Genomic DNA, 24,260 nt, shown 5'->3' with positions numbered 1-24,260 from the left:
GACAAAATAAAAAATATCTTAATAAATTTATTTATTTTTTATTAAATTTAATTTTATGTTTTATTATTTATTAACATTAAATGTTATATTTTATAAAATAAATAAAAAGATACCTATTTTAATATTTATCAATTCCTAATATATATTTTTATTATTTAAAAAATTTCAAAACATTAAATTTTTTATACATAATTTAAAAAATTAAAAACAAAAAAAAAATTCATATAATATAAATAAAAAAAATCAAAAACGTTGGGGGGGCCACGGCTCCCCCTGTCCCTTCCCGGGTCCGCCACTGTACATGAGTGTGATATGCTGGAAGTCTCATGAAGTATATAACTTTGTGCAAATTTCACCTTACTAGTTGGTTTTGTGAATTTGAGTTAGGTTTAAAATTCATTTCTTAACATGATATATACATCTCAAGTGTGAGATTAAATATTAATGAGTGGTCTGATTTTTCTATACTTAGTGACACAATAGACTAAACAAATGACAAATCTTGTTAGAATATGACTCTAACTAATTGTTCTAATACAATATTAATAAGTAAACCGAAGAATGAGTGGTGTTCTCATGATAGATGGAAGGGAAGGTGAAAAACAAAAAAAGAAAACTAAGGAAGAAAAAAAAACTCCACATGTTAACATCAGGCCATGTGTAAAAAGAAAATCGGTGTGATTCACCGTTTATTATGCCAAAATATATTTAATCTAGTTAGACAATAAAATCTATATCCATACATTTTTTAAGTGTAAAGACTTAATAAAATTGTGTTGTATTGTAGAAAAAAAATTAACAAACATGAACACATTTTTTAAGAAATTAACAATTTCAAATTATTTGCACGGCAACCTATAAAATTAATTGTATTAATAAAAGAAAAATTCAAATGACAGGTAATAAAATTTGAATAAGACACTTCGTGAAGTATAAGGTAGTGATTAAAAAAAAAGTCTTTCTTCGTACTAAATATTAAAGATTAGCCGAAAAGATTTATAAGAAAACTGGATAAATATAATAAAGAAAAAAAAATAATTTTTCTTTTAATCTCAATTTTGGTTTAGATTATTATTTCTTTTTCAATTAAGTCCTAGTTTTTAGAAGCAATTAATTGAATCAGTCCCTTCTCGTTACTACTATTTCAACGCACTAATATATATCATGTGTTAGTTTTTTCAAATTTTTAAATTTTTAAATTTTTATATTTATTTAAAAAATAAATGTCTACCCTTAACACCTTTAACGCCATCTGTCATTAAATTAAACTTAATTCGGTTTTTATATTTATTTCTTATTTAATTTTGGTATATTCTTTTATTGGATCATTATCCTTTTATAAAGTGGGTCTAAATTTATTATTTGTATAGATATTATATTGGTATTTTTATTAAAACTGATTATTTTATTAAGTATTTATGAAATTATTTTTAACTAACTCTGTTTATATTATTGGACTTCATTTAAATAAATTATTTTTAATATCATAAAAAATACGAATAAATAATATAGTTGTTATAAATACTTAATCTTTAAAATTTTAAAATTTTAAATGAAAATAATTTAAAAAAATTATATTTATTATATAATTAAAAGAATTAAAATATATAATAAATTAACAATAAAAATATCTTTTGAATAATTATTATTATAAAAGTAATTTAACATGTAATTATTTTAATTTATTTAATTAAAGATATTAATTAATTTATTTTAACTTAAAAAATTAAAACACTGATATGATTAAGATAGAAAATTAAATGAATAAAAATATCAGTAGAACCTTCATATAACAAGAAAAGATATTTTTAATTTGGATAGGGATAGTTCAACTTAAAAAAAAAAAAATTAAATTTGATTAAAAAAATATAGAAATCGAATCGAATATAATATAATAATATTTGATACAAAATTGATTCATGATATTTGAATCGGCAGTCTCTCAACTAGACAAAAACTTTTAAAAATAAAAAATAAAAAAAATTATAAACTTTTATGTGATATGATTTTAGTACTGTTGATATAATATTAATCGAAACGTCTAATTGAAATAATTTTTCAAAAATTAAAACTTAATTAAGAAAAAAAATAAATAATAGAACCTACCTAAAATTTTCGACCAAAATTAAGATAAAAGAACTAATTAAACCTAAAGAAAAAATAGAAATAAAGAACTCAAGAAGAGACAACCAAATGCTGTGACCTTGTGAAGAAGAAATTACTGTAAATTATAGTTTGGTCAAAACTTTCAAGGAAAAAATTGTTGTTGGTTTATATATATATAAAACTAAAGAATATAGTAGACAGAATTAAAGGGCATTGTTATTGTGAAGATGAATGTGTTAGCCGGAAACCCTAGAATCCTACCCTAGCTAGTAGCATCAATTAATGTATGGCAGCAAGAAATTATATTTTTTTCTGAGCTCTGGCGTTTGAATATTTTTTTAAGCAGAGCAAATCTCCTGTAATCTGTCATCAATTAAATAATAATGTTGAATAATAAATAATTAAAGTGAAGGTCCCATTAAACAATTAATTTGCAAGTAATGCAAACGTTTTGTTGATGTTTTGCTTAATGGGACAGACTTCTTCAAACTCAATATATTATTGGCACTGCCATTGGAATCCCTATACTGCCCTTTCCCTGTGAAAACCATGAGAAAAAAATATATATGGAAAATGGTTGTGCAGAAGATTGTGTGTTTCAGTGTCTCAATCACATGACCTCAACCAAATTAAATAAGGAATCACCCTCTTTTTGGAATCAACTAAGATGATAAAGAAGAACAACGAACGATAGGAAGAACAAAAAACTAAACATAGAAATAAAGTGATGTGATACAAATGAGTTGAGGAGAAAATAAATATTATTATTATTATTATTATTTAGTGGGGTTTTTTTATTTATTTTAGACCTAACTTTTAATGTTCATTGTATTAATCCATTTATTTTAAAACACTTCTAATTAAAAAAAGTTATATATATATATATATATATATATATATATATATATATATATATATATATATATATATTCCTTCACTTGTAGTAAAAATTAAAATTAGTTTTTATTTAAAAATTTAATCAAATTTAGTCTCCAAACTTTTAAATATTTAGATTTAATCATTTTAATTAAATTTTATTAAGTTTATTTGATGTTTAAAATATGTGTTTTATGATAATATTTAAGTTATTTACATCGTTTAACAAATTTTTGTTTCAATGTTAACTAATAAAAGTGTTTAAAACATCAAATAGACATAACAAAATTTAGTTAAAAAAAATTAAATTCATGTATTTCTAAAATTGAAGGACTAAATTGAATAAAAAAATTGAAGAGAGATTAATTTTAATATTCAATGAAAATTACATAACTAAAAATATATTTAGCCAAAAAAAAAGATTACATTAACAAATAGTTAAAAAAATGAAGATAATAGTGACAATGATGTAAATGGAAATATAATTGATGTAGTATATGTTTACACGCATTAAGTAGATTTTGGGTGTCCCTTTAAACCAAAAATTAGGGTAATCCTTTTAGTCATTGGTTCATGACCTAAGTTATTGCTTTCCCCTAGTTTTATTATATGGAAAGAGTGATATAACCTTTTCTCAAAACTTTCTATATTATTAATTCAACTTTTATTCATTATTAAAGTTTCTTTCCCCACAGAACAGACAACCGAAGCAAATTCGAACAGGCTATAGTTGTTCTTTACAATATGGTTGCGATGTGATACATTATCTTTTCTAATTACTCCACTTGAGCATCTTGAAACCTTATGTGTTCCTAAGTGCCAAGAAAACAAAAAATAAGAGGGAAAACATTTATTATTTATAGTTTATTCCCATGTTTGTAATGCATGCTTTTGAAGGGACCACAAGGTTATATTGGAAAAACCTACTCGTTTATATGTTCTTATTTATTGTATTTGTTTTGTTCTCTGTGTCTTTCATGAAAACCAACATGTTGAATTTCTGTATGTAGAGCATGACAGTGCTATTGTACCAAAAATGAGCTTTGACAATGATACAAATTATAAGTATTTATCTATTGCGTGTGAAAAACAAATTAATGTAAGAAATTAAGAAGGAATCTGTATAATTATTGGAGAAGTTAATTAAGCACATTTACATTGTGCAGTGTCATCATATTTTATACTATATTTTAAAGTAGCGAGTTGTTGAGCATCCGAAAATGTACGGCATATATTACAATTGTACTTCAAATTTCTTCTAACAATTCTTTTTATTTAGAATCCATTTTATGATGAAGACAGTGGCGAAACTTCCTAACTATTTATAATAATACATATAAATTATCTACCAAAAGAGGAAACATAATTCTATTGGAACCCAAGATATATAATTATCATGAGTGGAAGGTTGTAAGTGAGGTAAAAATAATAATAATAATAATAATAAAAGAGACCAATTTTAAGAACTAAATTGGTATTTTAATTTTAATATATAAAAAAGAGAAAGAAAAAAATTATATAATTAGAAGAGGCAAAATGAGTCATGGTCATAGGACTAACTCGTTATTCGGTCAAAACAAAAAAGATTGGATTTGTAACCCGTTAACTTATTTTAATTCAATTTGTCTCGGTCTGTTAGCTTTTTTTTTTTTAACTTAACAATTAAAATAAAAGCAATTTAAAATATGTAAATATGTAATAATATTGTAATTAAAATCATTAACACTTACAATTCTAATTATTAGTTATAATATTTAACATGCAAATATAATAATTATTTTAATCTATCCAATTAAAATCATTAATTAATCCATTAAAGTTTAGAAAATATTTGTATAATTAAAAATATTTTTTATTATTTATTTGGGTTAAATATATTTTTGGTCCCTTTAATTTCATTCCAAATTGAACATAGTCAATCTAAGAAATTTTGGCCTAATTTAACCCTCAACTTTAGACATGTGTGAATTTAGTCATTTTAACCAAATTTAATTAAGTTGATTTAACGTTTCAACTTGAACCACGTATGAAACAACCAAATTTAGTTAAGTTTATTGAACGTTTCAACTTGAACCACGTATGAAACGTCAACTAAACTTGACTATCTAGGATTAAAATGACTAAATTCACACAATTTTAAAGTTGAGGGACTAAATTGGTCAAACTTCGAAGATGGACTAATTTTAATATTGATGGAAAGTTAAGAAATCAAAAATATATTTAACCTTTTATATATATATATATATATATATATATATATATATATATATATATATATATATAGATATATAAACAAATTTTAAAATTAAAAATTAAAAAAAAATTGTGGGTCAGCACACTAGGTATCTATTGGTTAGTTGGTGTTATCCTCAACTATGTCTTCAAAATATAGTGATGTTGATACTTTAAAAAACTTTTTAATATATTTTAAATCATCAAAATAAATGTCCATAAATGTATTTTAAAATCCAAATGTGCACACTAGCTCACATTGTGGTAGGACGGGTTACCATTTCTGCCTTGTATTTTGATTGCAGGTGAGTCTGGCTCTGCTCATGTTTGGTGAACTAAAGGTAAAGAGGGCCAAAATGAAAATGATTGACCCGTTTTGCACCCTACTTATGATAAAATTTTGGTGTATTATTTATCATTTTATTTATTCAATTTAGATTTAATTAAATGTTAAGCCTCTTATAAGAATAATCTTTTTTTTTATAAAGTAGTAAAATTTACAATAGATAAAGATTTATAATAAATTTATTTTGTACTAAAAATGTTAATATTTCATAGAGTAAACTTTTTTAATACAAAAAATTAAAAATACTTAAATTTATGAGAAATTTAAAATTTAATTAAGTATTTTTTTTACATATAAATACGGGTAAACAATCGATAATGATGCAAAGTAACTATTTAACGACAAAATTTTAATAAGAAGATCTAAATTGAAAAATATAAAAATAATCATGTAATAATAAGTAATACTCAATCGTATATATATATATATATATATATATATATATATATATATATATATATATATATATATATATATATATATATATATATATACACGATTAAGTATTACTTATTATTACATAATTATTTATATATATATATATATTATGTATATATATATTATGTATGTATATTTAATTTTATGAGTAATTATGTATAATGAAAGATAAAAGTATATATAAGCGTGTAATTTTATAATTATAATTCGAATTTTATTTTAATAGATTGTAGAAAATAAATATGTATTAAAAATGTATTATTTTAATTTATTAAAGTTTAAAATTAAATTGAAATAAAAAATTAGAAAGAAAAAGAGATTAATTTAAATTTATGAATATATAGATTAAAAAAAGCGGCTTTTAAAAAGCAAGGGAGAAATTATTGGTGTCCCCTTTAACAGTGTTCAACGTCCTTTGTTGCTTACTATAAGTAAATTTTAATTTGAGTTCCCAAATTTTATGAAGACAAAAATGGGTCCATTGAAGAGTTTGTCTTTTAGTGACTTGAAAATGGTTCTCTAATGATATTCTCATAATTGTAAAATATTAATGTTTAGTACACAGAAAACACACGAATTCAGTAAAAAAAAAAAAAAAAAAAGAAGAAGTGGAAATGAATGATTATGAGTTCCTGGTATCAATAATTCTCTGTAATATTTGTCTCTTTCACCCAAAGATGCTTTACAGCAATGGCGTTTGATAAGATATATCTTTTATTATATAAATGCAGCCGTTAAGGTAACAGTGAAAGAAAACCCACGTTTTGCATAAGAAATAATATAGTCATTTTCAGCTAGCTGTTCACACACAACACAAAAATGGTTAAATTTTGGATCTGAAACCTTTTAATCATTTCTAACCATGAAACGTCAAGACTGATCCAAGAGAAGAAGATGTGTACTTGGAAATGAATCTTGGAATATAAAATAGTTCAAATCAAACAAATAAAGTTATACTTTTTACAATTATTTTATTCAAACATGAATTTTAATTTAAATATATTAAGTCAATTTTGAATACTAAAGAAAACGCATCAACAACACAAATCGACTAAAATGAAATATTTTCAAAATTATTTGTATAGAATACGTTTAATTAAAAAAATACAATTTAAAATGTTCAAATAATTTAAATTTAAAAATGTTCTTAATCAAAGTTAATTACAAGGTACAAAATAGGTGAACACAAATGATTTTGTGGTGGGTGGTGCAACCTACTACACTCCTAGATAACATGTAATTTTCTTCTTCATAATCATTTATATATAGTCACGAATAAGTTTTAAAGAGGTCATTAACATTATTTTTTTTCGAAGTTTTACATTATTTAGAAATAAGATAATTTTATAATATATATATATATATATATATATATATATATATATATATATAAAAGTAATTTCAAATCTCATTTTATTATAAGTTGATTTTGTGGGATTGAATTAAACTAAAATTCATTTCTTAATAATTCACACCTGAAGTAGCTAAAAATTAACATTTGAAATTTTATGTTACTATACCCACTACTAGAAATTCTCATATTACATAGGATTTTTCTTGCAAATTTGATAAAAACTTTTCCAAGAAAAGACTTATTTCTACTATTTTGTTTAAGAATTTTAATTGGCAAATAATTCCTTCGTGAGTAATCATTTCCTACCAAATTATAAAATTTGCAAGTATTTCTTACAAAATTTGTTGCAAAAAGTATTTTATACAAAATATTTTGCAAAAAAATTGGTAGCAATTTCTTACAATTTTTTTTGCTCAACAAAATTTGTAAGTATTTACGAAAAAATTTTCAAAACAAAATTGACAAGAAATATGAATTTTTTTTAATAATGATTCAAGTATAATTATGCCAAAGTAAAATTTTCTTCTGCATCTGCTTTACCTTGTTTAAAGACAATTTTATTTCTATAAATTCATGTTTTATATAGTTGATATCCATGCATTCTTCCATAATTTATTTTCCTTTTACTATTAAATGTTCTTGTTGAAGAATATTTGTTGGATATATTCTCTATCTTCCATAAGGTCAAAATCTTTGTTGGAGAACAATGTCTTTGTTGGATATACTCTCTATCTTCCATAAGGTCAAAGTCTTTGTTGGAGTTCTGTACACTGATGGCAAATAATGGTATGATGGAATAACAACATTGAAGAAAACTATATTGTTCCACCAAATCATGTGTATTGTCTTACGAATTCAATCTAGATTAAAGTTTCCATCATTTGGTCTCCATCATGATATACATTTTGCATGTGCACTCATCAAAATTCCTAGACATACTTGAATTCTATTGCTTCCACAACACAATTGAGCCATTCAACTACTTCCACCAACTAGGTCAAATTTGCATTTTTTTCCCCTCTTAGTTTTCTAAAATTAACCATTAATCTATAAATGATTTAATAATATTTATATTCTGCTCCTTAATTTGCTTCTCAAAAGTTTCATTATGGGTCCTCCACAAATTGAGTTTTGTCATATCTATGTTTCTTCCCCACCAAATAAACTTTTCAGCCTCATAAGCATCTATGTGTTCTGTCAGATTATTGTAGTAGCATAGTATGTTGTTGGTGCTTACTCAAGCTCTATTTCCTTTCCAAAAATGTTGCTTAGATGTTGTTAGAAGGCCCCTATGATATATATTTTATGCTCAATGTCTAGGGAAGTCTTAGCTTTTGTATATAAAAGTTTTATCGTTGTTTTGACAGGTTTTGGAGATGCATTGCATCTTTCTCTCATCTTTTTAGCATTTTTCTCTCATCTTTTTGTAAATGGGTTAAAACACCCCTCAAATGTTCTATTATTAATTTAATTTAATTATTTGCCGATAAAAGAAGAAAACATCTACATGTGTTAAGTGAAAGAATTGTTAGTTTGAAAATCTACTAGTCTTTAAATTTTTGGGGACATGCATGCTTGTCCTACATAATAGTTGAGATTTAAAAAAAATCTTAAAAAGAAGTTGTTTCTATAAATCTGACTTTTTGTGTATTATTTTTCAACAACTTTTTTATCTTTTACTTTCGTGTATACTCCTTTTCTCATAAAACTATTATTTTTATCCAAACAAATTTAGTTCTTTTAAAACTACTTCTACCAAACATTATTTTATAAGCTATTACTCTCTTCTTGCCCTTATAAAATTAGAACTACAACGATTTCTGAAAATTTGATACTTATTAAATTTTTTGGTCTTTGCAAAAAAATCTAGGATCATAATTATGATAAAACCAAGACTTTTGTGGTTTTCTGTAAGAATATATAACTAAACAATAAGTTGACGATTTAACCTGAAATATTAATGAGCAGTCAACTATGCACGATAAATAATATAAGGAAAAAGATTTTTTTTGACAAATCTATATGTCACCCATCAATTAGATTAATTAAATCGATATTTTTTTTTTAAATAATTTATTATGATTCGAAAAAAGTAGAGAAATGTTTGATAAACTTTTTATCAAAGTTTGTTAACAATTTTTCAAATATCAAAATCACAATATAATATAACGTGATAGGAAAAAAATAGTGAACATATTTAATATTCTGAGAGATGTCTAATTAAATGCTCCCTATTGTCTGTTCTATAACAAAAAAATCAAGAGCTTTGGTCACTTCAGTAAATCAGAAGCACAATAATAATAATATTATAATGAGAAAAAGGGGGGAAATAGTTAAAAGTTATATATATTAACATAAATATGTGTTAATCTGATTTAAAACTTCATAATAGTATCAAGTTTCAACTACTCTTTTTTGACCAAAAAAAAAAATGTATCCCTCTTTTTAAAGCTTAACTTAACCTACCTACCAAAAAAATTGTACCTTCAATCTTAAATAAGGAAAGTAAAATAACACATAGTTGATGATTGTTCACATTCAAAAAGAGAAGAAACACTGTGTCCCACAAAAGAAAAAGGAGTACTGATATGGATGGATTCTAATCTTATGTGAGAAGGATTTCTGAATCCTAGCATATCAGGAAAATGGAAAGTAGTCACAAACCCTAACAACCAACTACACTTGATTTTCTTGTTTTGGTATCTTCGCCACACCAACAAAAAGCTACCATACACAATCATGAACCTCTCCACTCCAACTCATCAATAGTTTCGTCTTTTCAGTTTCAATTTCCTCGTTATTCTCTCTCCACCTTATCAACATCAACGGATCTTGTATGGTCCTCTGATGCAACATTGATACATGTCGAATGCAATGGATGAAGACAAGAAGTGGATGCATAAGGAAACTGAAAGACAAAGAAGGCAAGAGATGGGGAAACTCTGCAACAACCTCAGATCGCTTCTGCCTTTAGAATATGTTAAGGTAAAAGCATCTTCCTCGGACAAACAAAACCACTTGTCTTTGAAACTGTTTGTTTCTTTAATTCTCTTTCTGGTTGGTTGTGATTTAAGAGTAATTGAAATTTGAAACACACTATACTAGGGAAAACGTTCAACCTCAGATCATGTTCATGAAGCTATGAATTACATCAACCACCTTCAAGATAAGGTAAAGCAATTGCAAGAAAAGAGGGATGCGTTGTTGAAGGTGTCTAATTTGAGTAGCATTGTTCCTGAGAATGAAAGCTCTTGTGCAACTCATCTTCCACCTTTGGTTCTTGTTCATCCTTTCCCTGGTGGCCTTGAGATTATTTGCAGTCATAGCTTCAGGAAAAGTGTGTTTCCCATGTCAAGATTATTGGACATTCTGCATAAAGAAGGACTTAACGTGGTCAACACTACTTCCATCAGAAGAGATGGTAGATTCATACACACCATACAATCAGAGGTACCATGCCAATTTATTTTCCATTGAGCGTTATGGTAATAGTTTTGAAACTCATCATTATTTTTTCGTTTTGTATAAACTGATATGAAGGATTCCAACTGTTCTAATATGATGGACACTGATTACTCTGAACTGCAAATAAAGCTTGTGGAGGCATTGTCATCTTCAAGTAAGTAGCAGAAGTTACACAACATTCTAGTGTAATGTTTTTTGTTCTTCACACAAGTTTTTTTGTTTGTTTTGTTTTCTGAATATTCAAATAATAGAAGAATGGTTACAATCGTTTAACCATTTGCAGGTTTGCAAGAGACTTTGCCTGAACCTGAAAATTGCTAATATCTTGGGAAAAATTAATAGATTATTTATTCGGATGTTTCTTATTGCATATACCATTAACTTGAGTGATTTGTACAGTAGTGGACCTGTTAAAGTTGTACTTTATCTGTCATAATTGTTGGTGCAGTACAAAGTGTAGCTAGTTATTCAATTTCATGAAGGTCATGTACCAAACCAGGAGATACATTGATCTCTTTTTCCATGGAAGTTATCAAATATGGAAAGAGTTGATAATGATGTTCAATGTTTTGTATGCACATTTCTGCATTTAACTCTTATAATTGTCATTTTTTAGTAGCCAAATCATTTTCTTGAAATATGCGGTAGCATTACTTAATGAATTTGGATTTTTGTTGGATTTCTATGTGTTATTTTTATGTTATGTCTTCAAAATATTTTGATTGTCATTGATTTTAAAGATTTTAAATATATTAAAAAAAATTAAAATATCAATATAAAGTATTTAATAGTCAAAATATCATTGTCCCATTTTAAAACCTTGATATTTTCTTCTGCAATCAATTACTAATTAGAACACTATTCATTTCTTTTTCTGGAGTTTCAATAATAACTGCATTTGTTAGAACTGGACTTTAAGTCTAAGTCAATTCCACAAAAATAGCTTGTAAGGTGGGGTTTGCATCCCACTTATATATTACGAAATTGTGTTATCTCTAATCGATGTGAGACTTCCAACACGCACCCTCACGCCGAGGTATATACATCTCATGCGTGAGTCTAGAAATGGTTGATCCGTTAAAAGCCCGATAGCGGGTGGAACAAAAGTTCGCTAAGATAGGCTCTAACATGTCTAGTCAATGTGAGACTTCCAACACACCCTCTCAAGTCGAGGTATATACATCTCGTGCATGGGTCTAGAAATGGTTGGTTCGTTAACAATCCGATAGCGGGTGGAACAAAAGTTAGCTAGGATAGGCTCTAACATGGCTCTGATATCATGTTAGAAGTGAACTTTAAGTCTAACTCAACCTGACAAAACTGACTTGTAAGGTGAGGTTTAAGTTGCACATCGACTAGAGATAAGGCAATTTCACACTATATAAGTGGGGTGCAAACCTTATCTTACAAACCAGTGGGGTTAAGTTAGGTTTAAGGTCTACTTCTAACAACATTAGTTATTTGACTGTGATAGTTTAGACAACATATAAATTTGGTTTCAGTTTTGTTACATATCCAGCGCAAAGTCTTTATTTTATGTCAAAATTTTGTTTCTCTCTACTCAGCAGCATCTTCTGTAACAATTATATAGTTCTACGTAGTATCTTTTTCTATCAGGTGACATACAAAAAACACTTTGATCTTTAACGGAAAAGAAGAGAGCATGCCAGATTGTACACTATTTTTCCGATGGAATTGATAGCTTCATTTATATTTCTATACACAAATACCTTAATTCTACAAATGATAATAGACATGAATATTAGTGATGCATCATGAGAATATTCCTTGACTTGAGATGCAGAGTCATAAATGTACATAAAACACAATGTACTAAAGGGCCATACATAATACTGAAAAGAAAAATTGTTTTCAAAGTATATAGATAGTAAATTAAATTAATGTATTATTGAAGTTTACTAGTAATATTTTAAGAATACGGACGCAGGTAACTTCATAGTACTTAATTAGTAAGGAAAAACAAGAGGAAAAGTATATTGCTGAAATATAACAAAACTTAAACTGTTCTGAGAAACTCATGCAGCTCACAAATTGCAAAATAATTGACATTTAATTGAACTGATAAATTGTAATTGAAGATAGGCCAATCTAGCCTTCTGCAATAAATATACTTTTTGCTTAGAGAACCTATGGATGTACATTATTTATGATCATTTAAACCATAAATATGTTGGTCCCTCACTTTCTCTTTATTGCACCTCACTAACAGTTATAAGCATGGTCCAACCAAGATGTTGATGACATAGCTAGGTTTTTTTTTACCCAGTAGTTGTAGGATCTTTGAAGCAGGCAAAGTTTTGTAAACATGGAAGAGTTGAATCTAATAGAACTAACTAATATTTAATATTCTTTAAGATATATTTATATTTAAAGTTTAACTATTTCTCAAACTCAGAAGAGAATATGAAAGCAGAAGAAAAAAGTAAGAGAATAATAATTTGATTTTAGAGTTAGTTTCAAAACCATTTCCATTTAAGTGATTGCGTTCGTGTATATCCTTGGTCCATTATGCGACAAAAAACTTGGTCGGGTATCAAAGCAAACTATATTTAGCAGATATGAACCCAGCATTATCCAATTATTTTATTAATCACAGGAATTATAATCAGAATCATTATAAGCGAAGATTTGACAACTAAGATAATCTTCGCTGCACTGCTTTAAATGCATTATTATGAACTCATGTCATAAAGTATGATCCAAAATCTACCTAAAGCACACAAACATAATCAACCTTATACGTCTTTATAATTTCTAATTTCCTCCATAATATTGAACTACCTTCATGCGGTCCAAAAGTAAAATTATTTTGCATGAACTTCACTCAATCAGTATTCGATATCCTCCTTCAATTCATTGTATTAAAAAAGCCTGACAAAAGTTATAGTTTTCTCCATGTTGCACTAAAAAACAACCTTAAGTACATAATTGTGTTATTAATTAGTATGGGCGTATCAGATTTTGTTGTGCAGTGTTGCTGGTATGGCGAAAACATAGTGAAATAAATAAATTTGGTCCACAAATCGTGAAAGTGAATCAGAAGCAGGTAGGTAGTCCCTACAGGTCCACTACCATATTAATGGAACAGTGTCTTAGGCCAGGATCAATGTTGTTCCAACCTCCACGTAGATCTTCATTGATTGTGTTTAATTCAACATCATGGAAGAGAAACTGTTCATAAATATGATGTAGGTGGGGATATATACCAAAATAAACAAAGTCCAAAGAATACACTTCTATCAATTCGAATCTTCTTGAAACCTCATTACTTTAATATATGTATATATATGCAGATATGAACGTTGATAAGCATTGTTAAAAGCTAATTTTAGTATTATATAGAGATAAATATCGTAAATAATGTATATTCTTTAATATGATGGTGTTCATGCAAGGTGGAAATACAAAAGCAATGTGCTTTATGACTTGAATACAGTACTTAATGAGTGAAAACTGTTATATGGATGCTGGATGTAATGCAATAAAAGACTCAGTAAAGATTCCCATGTTTTGGTGAAGAATGGTAGGTTAAAAATGGCTGGCCATGATTTTAGTGACCAAATTACTCGTACATTATTAAAAGTTCTCGTATTATATATAGTAATTTTTTTATAAATTTGTTAAAAAAACTAAAATTTTTCATATTATATAAATTTTTTTTTAAGTTTGTTAAAAAGATTTATAAGAAAAGACTTTTTCTCGTTATTTTTTTAAAAAAATTTAATTTGTAAATATTTCTTTCGTAAATAATTATTTTTTATAAAATTATAAAATTCGCAAGTATTTTTTATAAAATTTGTTACGAAAAATATTTTATATAAAATATTTTACAAAATAATTTATAGCAATTTTTACAAATTTTTTTTATAACAAAATTTATAAATATTTTTAAAAAAATAATTTTAAAACAAAATTAAAAAAAAAAAATATAAGTTTCTTAATAGAAGGATTAAAGTATGCATTGTTTATCCCAAAATTGAAAGAGTGTACGTAATTGACAATTACTTTGACTGTTTTTCCAGAGGACATAGCTATTTCTTAGCTGTCAAGGTTAAATCAATCAGAAAGCAATTTATTTGAAGAACGATCACTGATAAAAAAAATTATATTTTATGAGATTTGTTTTACAAAATAATTATGTTACTTGCTAAATTTTTAACATTGGTAATATAAAAATCTCAAGGTTTTCCAGTTTTCCTCTCATTTGTATCATTATATCTACATTTTTTAAAAATATATACTGTATTATAAGTTAATAATATATATGACTTGATTAAGTTAATATATAAGAGAAAAACGCAATAATTGAATGTTAAACTATAAACATAATAAAGAAATAAAAAAATCGTGACAGTTTTATATAAAATATTTTAAAATAGTGGTTATTTCTAAAAAATAAGTTAGTAATTATATTTTTTAGAAAATTAATTGATAATTATATTATAAAATATAAAATGAAAATAAAATTTGTCTAGATAAAAAATTATATTTTTATATATGGATATAAATTATTCTTTTTATTATTTATTATTATTATTGGGCTTTAAGTAAGGTGGCTTGTTGACTTATCAGCTCCCATTATCTTTGGACAAAATATAGCTTTTCATTTGGGCCTCCAAGAGATACTGCACTACAAGGAAAATAGTTCTGGTTCATACACCAATAAACAAATAGTGCAGAAGTAAAATTGACCCAACAATGCTGAAGATAACCCAAAGTGATGCAAGCAACATGATTCAATCCAACTTATATTCAGTTAAATCAGGTAAAATTATAGGTTGTATTTAAAAAAAAGTTGGCAAAATATTTCGTTTTTTGTATATTTAAAAAATCATAACTTCTTTTAAGAATATATATATATATATATATATATATATATATATATATATATATATATATATATATATAAATTAAAATAACACTAAACTATTCTTTTAAAAGAAAAAAAAAAACGAAAACGGTTCCATTATTTACAAAACCACCCGTATATGTATTTATTACAATTTTCTGTACTTTCCTTTTTTTTCCTTTTCATCTTAAAAGACTAAAAAACATTACTAATCAGTAAGTCAATCCAATCTGGTCTGACTAATCACGGATTAATCACTTAGTAAGTCAACTCAATTCGGTTCATTAATTAGTGAGCCAAAAAAATTTCAACTTGACCCGGCCCACCGTGGTTTAGTGGGTTAAACGGGTTAGCTCACGGGCTCACTTAATTAAAAAAATATTATTTTTTTATTTTATTTTTTTGAGTCAAAACTAGATTATAATTCTAATTAAAATCTAAATAAACTTTAATACAATTCAAATACAAACCAAAATCACAAAAATACAAATTATCTATATGTTGACTAAAAAAATAACCTAACATGATCCAAATACAAAGTCTAACTTAACAAAAAATACTTGTGTGATCCTTTATTTGCAGGTTGGTGACCCAACCCGGCTCACCACGGGTTCAACTCGGGTGAGTCGGGTAAAAAATCAACCCGTATTGAAATTTGTAAAAAAATTTCAACTCAACCCGACCCAAACCTGTAATATAATGAGTTGGGTTGGCTCGCGAATTTCAACCTATTTTGACAGCTCTATGCATTAGCTAATCACACATTAACCAAATAAAACAAATTTTCACATGAACTTTCTTGAAGCAGGTGAAAGAGTTTAATTAAATTTAAAACTAAGTGCTAAATGTGGGCTAATAAAATTTGGAATTATAAAGCATTTGTTCTTATTGCATATTTAAGTTGAGAAGAGGCCATAATATTTCTTTTATCGTGAGTTCTTCTCTTGGCCTTTCCCTTTATTGAAACCCAATAGCTGTATTTATAAAACTTCATAGTTGATTCTGCCATTGGTAAACGGACTCCACCTTGCACGTCTTCAACGTCAGCATGATTTTTTTTTTATATTGTTCTTGTAGATTTTTGGCGACCAGAAACCAATTGGGATAATAGGACCCTTTAAAGGGTTAACATGTGATGGATCTTTCCGGAGATGATCACCGGAAATATTCAATACCCATGAGCATAAGTTCAACACATATAAAGAATTAACATCACTCTTAACCCAAAACTTAAAATAATAAATTTATAGATCTTGATCCTTATGTAGTATTTAATTTTCTCATTTTTATGAATGTGGTACTTACACTTATACTTGAGTTCTCAATAACGTGTCTTCAATAATAAAAAGGGGAAATTGAATTTGGAGCAACTAAATTTTGTGACTGTTATAGCTATCAGATAAACGGATGAAGGGACTGGAATGGGTAGAAGAAAGAATATTTTTAATAAAGCTTTGTGTTATCTATCTCTCTATATAATATTATTGATCATTTTTTAAAGATGTTAAATTTGATAATTAAAGTTATAAAATAAACCTTTCATTAGGAGTATCTCTTCTCTAGACAGTGGTTGACTTTTACTTATGACCCTAATTTACTTTGGCTTTCGTAGGAACCGAAAGCCACTGTTTTCACAATTAATCATATATATTCAACATGTCTCGGACTTTCATAATGTAGATGGGTTAATAAGTTGGCCATGTCTTATATGTTATATAAAAAAATTGAACCAAAAATATTACTATTTTGTTTACGCCTTATCGGTATGGTAAGGGTTTTTATCACAGTTACTTTTGACATTGAGTTTCAATTTCAAAACCAAGACACATATCGACTAAATAAAAAAAAAAAAAAGTACATTTGGCTTGGGCTATTAAGATAAAGTTTGACATTATGTTTTGATTATACTAATGACTAAAGCTTAATACTTTTAAAATTAAATAAAATTTTAAATCAGAAAGGATATTTGATCTCGGTTATGATTAGAATTAGTGTCAAATATCATTAAGTTTTAATTTGACCTCGATTCTGGTCATAATTGATGTACCCTTAAAACTTAAATTTTATTTATTCACACCTAGTATTAAGTCTCGATTTTGGTCATAATTAAGACTAAATATCTCTTTTACGCTTCAATTTTAGTCTTAACCAAGGTATAAAGTATGCATTTTTTTTAAATACATTACTTTTTTTTTTGTTTTTTCCTAATTATTAAACCTGCATAGAATACCGAATAACAAGTGAAGAACCAAACATTATATTTATCAAATCAAAATAAGCCATAATACTTAATGAACTAAATGTACTAAGATGTTATCCTTACAACAAACAAATGTACTAAATATTGTCGTACATTTGTATAATGTATTTTGCACATGCCATCCATAAATACTTAATGAACTTGTCAGGCATTGATGTAAGAATCTTGAATTTTTGCACACAGGACAATAATTTCAATTAGTATATAAAAAGACAAAGTTGCTTATAAGTATTTGATTCAATATAATTATTACTATTTCCCAATTACTTGTAATACAAACACGAACAAGAGCTGACATCCATTCTATTACATAGTAACCATACTCATATAAACCGATTTGTTTATTACACTACGACATGAACGCACAATTATAAATAGTTGAGAAAATAAAGGAATCAAACAATTCTAATATTGTAGATCAAAATACCAAACCTGGAGAAGGAGCACCATTTTGCCTTAGCAATTGATTTTCCTAACAACATGTTATGTCCAACAATTGAACTATGACAAAAAGAATGTTTTAGGATACACTTATACAACAAAGAAAATTCATAACATTGAATTTATTACTAATTTATTACTTACTTAATATAGTTAGGGAGTGAGTTGTGCAAGGAGCAAAATCACACCATAATATTGTCTTTTATGAAAACCATAATTAATTGTCAATGACATCTAGATTCAAAATAACTTTATTGTTGTTACTTAAAATGATAAATTATAATTACAAATCAACAAACACCACTTATACAACAACATAACGAGAGATAAAATATATTTCTTTTTCTTATTTAAAACATTTGATAATATATGTTTAAATGTGATTAAACTTATTGTGTTCAGGCGGAGTTCTTTGAATCCATGTATCAGAAAAGGAGTGTCAAAATCTCTCATACCATATTTCTTCCTTTTATTAATAATCATGATTACTTTGGTTGGTGGCTTTGTTATTGGAAAATGTCTGTCACGTCACTTATTTTCTCAAATATTAATATGGGGTGGCAAAATTATAATATATAATTAAAAGTGCATATCATTCTGAGTAGATTTTTGTATACTTTAACCTTTCTCGGAAAATTACTCTGAAGAGACCTTTCTGGAATTTCAACACCATAATAACACGTAAAGGCCCTTTATCAAAAAAAACAAAAAAATGGGTGTTGATAATTTACAATATAAAAGTAAAAATAATCTTTGTTTTGAAATTGATCTTGTGAGAGGTTTAAACTTCCATTTTAAGAGTATCTTTTTCAATTCCATAATGTGAAAGGGTAAGAGCTAATACTGTGCTTGATCGAGACATTTTGCGAACTGAAAGAAACCAAAAAATTTACAGAATTAAAAATCTTCTTAGTTTACACCAAACATGGAATCTTCTTCCATTGCCAAATTTGCGCCGTTGATAAAAAGTTGGGATGGCAGTGACAGCATCACTTTCCATTGGTGTAAAATTATCCAAATCAAGCTCTAACAGGACCATCAATTTTTCTATACAAGAAGTAACATTGTTGTGATAATTAAGCTCACATTAATTAGTGTTGAGTTGTTTATCCCAAAAGTAATATAAAATGTGTGACAATTCCAATGAAAAAGGAAGCTTAACGAAGGCTAGAAGACAAAGGCATAGGCCAGAACTTAATGCATAAAATATACACAGAATTTGTTTATATTAACCTTAAGAGTCCTTGACTTCCAAGGTAGTCCCTTGTCGATACCATAAACATCTTCTGTCTTCTTTGCATTTGCCGGTTCACACTCTTATGCTTCTTTCTTGCAGGGTTTGAGTTGAGCCTTTCTTTCATTTTGTTTTTAACTTCAACCCCTTCAAACCCTTCCAACTTTCTCTTCTGTCAAACTGAACTAAGATTCTAAAGATTCTTCCTTCAAACAATGAACTTGAAGCAATACTGCTGTTTCCTCTCAGATGAAGGCCAAAGCAAATATCAGTATGGTTTTTATTTATATCTGCTTAATTTTCATGCGTGAATTATCATAATTTTAGTTTTTCAGCTGTTTCTTTTTTTCTTTTTGTTATTGCTAGGAACAAGAACCATAGGGATTATCCATGGGAAACGTACACCTTGAAGGAGTTGCTCAGAGCCACAAACAACTTTCATCAAGATAATAAGATCGGAGAGGGTGGATTTGGAAGTGTTTATTTTGGTCGAACAAGTAAAGGCGTTCAGGCAAAATATTTGAACTTTTCTTTGATTCTATATAAAGTTTAAGCATGGCATTTTTTCTGTTGCATGTCACTGATCTATATATATACTGCATAAAATATGAGGATCTGAATAGATTTTAAAATGTGCAGATTGCAGTGAAGCGATTGAAGACAATGAGTGCTAAAGCAGAAATGGAGTTTGCAGTGGAAGTGGAAGTATTAGGAAGAGTGAGGCATAAGAATTTGTTGGGGTTGAGGGGATTTCATGCAGGTGGAGATGAAAGATTGATTGTGTATGATTACATGCCAAATCATAGCTTGCTCACACATTTGCATGGTCCACTTGCAAAGGAATGTCAATTAGATTGGACAAGAAGAATGAGCATAGCAATTGGAGCTGCTGAAGGTTTATTGTAAGTTTTGCTTCTGCATATTTTTCTTGCATGGTTTTAAACTGCAATCACACTGAATTCACAAATTGATGTTTGTGGATAAGGTATTTGCACCATGAGTCAACTCCTCACATCATACACAGAGATATAAAAGCGAGTAATGTTCTTCTGGACTCTGAATTCCAAGCCAAGGTTGCTGATTTTGGTTTTGCAAAGCTTGTACCAGATGGAGTGACTCATTTGACCACAAAGGTTAAAGGCACACTGGGATATTTGGCACCAGAATATGCCATGTGGGGAAAAGTTTCTGAGAGTTGTGATGTTTACAGCTTTGGAATTTTACTGTTGGAGATTGTGAGTGCCAAGAAACCCATTGAGAAATTTCCTGGAGGAGTGAAAAGGGACATTGTTCAATGGGCCACACCATTTGTGAACAAAGGTCTCTTCAGCAATATTGCAGATCCAAAATTGAAGGGGAAATTTGATTTGCAGCAGTTGAAAAATGTGATCACAATAGCTCTTAGATGCACTGATAATAGTGCAGATAAGAGGCCTAACATGAAAGAGGTGGTGGATTGGCTCAAGAATGGTGTAGGGAGCACTTAAGAGAAAAGATTAAAGAAATGGAGATGATGAAAATCACAAAAATTGTTACTATGATGACACTGATATGAAACAGTCATAGTTAAGAAAGAAAAGTACCAAAGTGATGATGTGTATAAAGTGATATGATTTCTTTGTTTTTTTATTCTGATATTTTATTATGCATCTTTCTGTTTGAGAAATGAGATTTGCATTAATTAAATTTGTGAAAATTGAAGGTATTTGAGTGACACTTTAATGTTTCTCTATAGATGTAGGTGTGGTAAAATCACAGGACTAGGTTTTGTAGTTTTGTAGTGTAGAATCCGTTGGGGGCTATAACTCTATATTCGCAATTCTATATATGACCTTTTTGATGTTGTTTAGGGGTTTCAACTTCGTATTTATTTTTCTCACAACGAATCTTCTTGAACGTTTTATGTTGTATTTAATATTTATTAGGTGAAAAAGAGGTAGAGAGAGAATATTGGAAAATGGTTTGTGAAAGATTATTATATTATAGATCATTATTCTCTGTAATTTTAGAGTGTATTTTTAAAATACGCATTTTTTAAAGTAAAATAAAAAATAGTAAGACATAAAGATAATGGTAAAAGTGTGAATTATTTTATTTTTATACAAAAAAAAAAACAAAAACTGAATGACATTATAAGTATTTACTATTTAAGAGTGAAAGTACAATTTTCTTGTATTCAAACAACTTATGTACCAAGTGTTGTGATATGTAGGAGAACGAGAGAAACTGGGCCTATGAACTGAAACTGGTGCTGAAAATAGGGGCTGAATTCGAGTATTTCTATTTAGACTCCCATCTTTTGCTAACCGCACTACCTTTTTAATTCTTTAATTTAAGATGACATTTTTTTATTTCATGGTCGGAAAGTACGTACTTTCTCAAATGTGAAAGACATAAGGGTATTTTTATAAGTGCCTTTTAAAATATTCTCTTTAAATTTTGGAGTATTCTTTTTATTTTTATGCTCTGAAAATTATTGTGTGAAACGTTAAGAAAATAGAATGTCTTCTAGAAAGAATAATATAGAATGTAAAGAAAGGATTTTAACACCTAAAACTTTTTTTCGGCTTTGTACATTTTTAAATGAACTTTTGAAAACATATTTTTATATTTTTAACATTTCGGAAAAAAAAATGGAAAAAGTATTTTATAATTTACTTTCTAAAATGCAAGAAAATAAAAATGTGATTCAAAAAGGGAATATTCTAAAACAGGTAGAACCATCAATCGATTAAAATTCATAAACCAAGCTGATCTAACACAAGTTCAAATTGGGTTGGATTAAAAAGATTTGCAAATCTCAGTATGAACAAAAAATAGATCCAACCCACTAAAAATATATCAAATTTTCTTGATTCGATCCACCTTTGCTCCAATTCAATCCATTTAAGATCAATTTTATTGAAAATATAATCCAGTTAAAATCTATTTTATTGAATCCGAATTTCAATCTGATCTATAATTTATATATTTTATGGATTGGATATCAATTTTCTGAATCCAAATCTTCAAATATAAACAATCCAAAAAATTCAAACCAAATTTTCAATTTAAACTTTTAGTTAGGTTATGCTGAAGATCAAGATGGGCTAAACTAGACCAGGGGTCGAGAATGACCAATTTAGGCTGAATGTCGAAACAGATCGACCCTGACTGAAATTCGACCAAGAAGGCACTGACTAGAATTCAGTCGAGTCGACCCCAACCAAAATTCGATCGAATTTAGCCGAGTCGACCGAGAGCAAAATTTTGCCAAATTCAACCCTGGCCTAATTTTTTCGTACACGACTAAGTTGGCCTCGACCAAAATTTGGCAGAATATGATAGAGTTGACCTCAGCAAAAATTCAACCGAGTTGAATGATAATTGGCATTATCATTTTTCATTTTAGTTTATTTTTATGTTTAATTTTTATTTTATTTTTTTATTTTATTTGATATTTCATGTTTTATTCAATAAAAGTGGAAAAGATAAATGTTTGGATTATATTTTGCAAATAAGTGAAAATCTCATATATTTGAGAAGATTATCAACATAATGAGTGAAATATTGAATAATCAAAGATCATCAACAATATTAGATTTCCACAAAAATGGTTACTCAAATTAAAAGTCAGAAGAATTGAAGAGTAATTTGAAAATATGGAGTTCTAAAAGATAAAAAGATATATCCAATAGGAAATTCCAGTACAAAATCAAGTACAAAGTTGCAGGCCAATTCACTGTCGCGCCATTCACCCAGTGAAGGACCATCTCTCAGCAAATCATGCTTAATTCGCCCAGCGAGTTGTGCGTTTCGGAAAATCTATGAATTAAGGTCTGACAGAGGTTGAAAGACACACTTGAAGAGAAAGAAATTTGATATTTATACAATTAATGGTAGAAAGACATTATGAAGGCTAGAGGCATTCAAGTTCATCATCAGTCTAGTGTTCAGTATGTTTAGGAGTAACTAACTTCCTCATTCACGGGGATTGAGTGTAATGTATTTTTCTATATAATTCATTCTATATAATTCTTTTCCATAATCTCTTATGTTTTATTATTGTTTTAACTACATAGTCTATGAATTTTTCACATGTGGGAGTACCAACTAATCTAAAAGATAGTTTGGGAAACTTGATTATAATCTTCAACTTGCATGTTCTTGATCTAGTGGATATTTGGGAGTACCAGCTGAGTACGATGAAAAAGCTATTGATTTCAAATGCTAGACATAGATGTGGTCGGTGGTAATTCTTAATATCAGCATATAGTTCATTAATGCAAACTTAATAGTAAAAATTGCTAGACATCGAGTTTTTATTATTCAAGTTTAAGCTTATCTAAGACAAAATCAAGGTGAGTTACAAAAGATGTGAGTATGAGAAACGAAAATAGAAATATATTGTTTGTTGTTTTTATTTTGAATGGAATCATGAAACCCAACCCTGGTAAAGCTTTTATCTTATACTTTCGAAATCAAGTTTATTGTTTCCTTTGTGAAAATTTTTCATTAAGTCTTTATTTTTATATTTCAAAATTAATTTTCTTATGTACCATGACTTTTTATTCGTATCCTTGATTAGTAAACAATCCATTAATTTAAATCACGTTAGTCTCCGCAGAAATGATATATGGACTTGTCCTTTTTATTACT

General features: G+C 27.5%; 2 protein-coding genes across 2 annotated transcripts; both read left to right on the top strand.

The window, feature by feature from the left end:
* Nucleotides 1-9,923: 9,923 nt before the first annotated feature.
* Nucleotides 9,924-11,395, top strand: LOC114182433 (transcription factor bHLH36-like). Its single transcript, XM_028069299.1, has 4 exons — nucleotides 9,924-10,337; nucleotides 10,458-10,802; nucleotides 10,893-10,971; nucleotides 11,101-11,395. Exons 1-4 carry the CDS (start codon nucleotides 10,215-10,217, stop codon nucleotides 11,136-11,138), a joined length of 585 nt encoding a protein of 194 aa, XP_027925100.1. The 5' UTR covers nucleotides 9,924-10,214; the 3' UTR covers nucleotides 11,139-11,395.
* An 8,226-nt stretch (nucleotides 11,396-19,621) lies between these two features.
* LOC114182422 (PTI1-like tyrosine-protein kinase At3g15890) lies at nucleotides 19,622-21,342 on the top strand. The gene is made up of 4 exons (XM_028069291.1): nucleotides 19,622-19,893; nucleotides 19,989-20,133; nucleotides 20,262-20,524; nucleotides 20,608-21,342. The coding sequence occupies exons 1-4, from the start codon at nucleotides 19,838-19,840 to the stop codon at nucleotides 21,107-21,109; spliced, it is 966 nt and encodes a 321-aa protein (XP_027925092.1). The 5' UTR covers nucleotides 19,622-19,837; the 3' UTR covers nucleotides 21,110-21,342.
* The last annotated feature ends 2,918 nt before the right edge of the window (nucleotides 21,343-24,260 follow it).

The sequence above is a fragment of the Vigna unguiculata genome, chromosome 4, assembly GCF_004118075.2.
Source record: "Vigna unguiculata cultivar IT97K-499-35 chromosome 4, ASM411807v1, whole genome shotgun sequence".
NCBI lineage: Eukaryota > Viridiplantae > Streptophyta > Magnoliopsida > Fabales > Fabaceae > Vigna > Vigna unguiculata.
The sequence above is the reverse complement of the archived record's forward strand: the minus strand, read 5'-3'. Positions and strand labels throughout refer to the sequence as shown.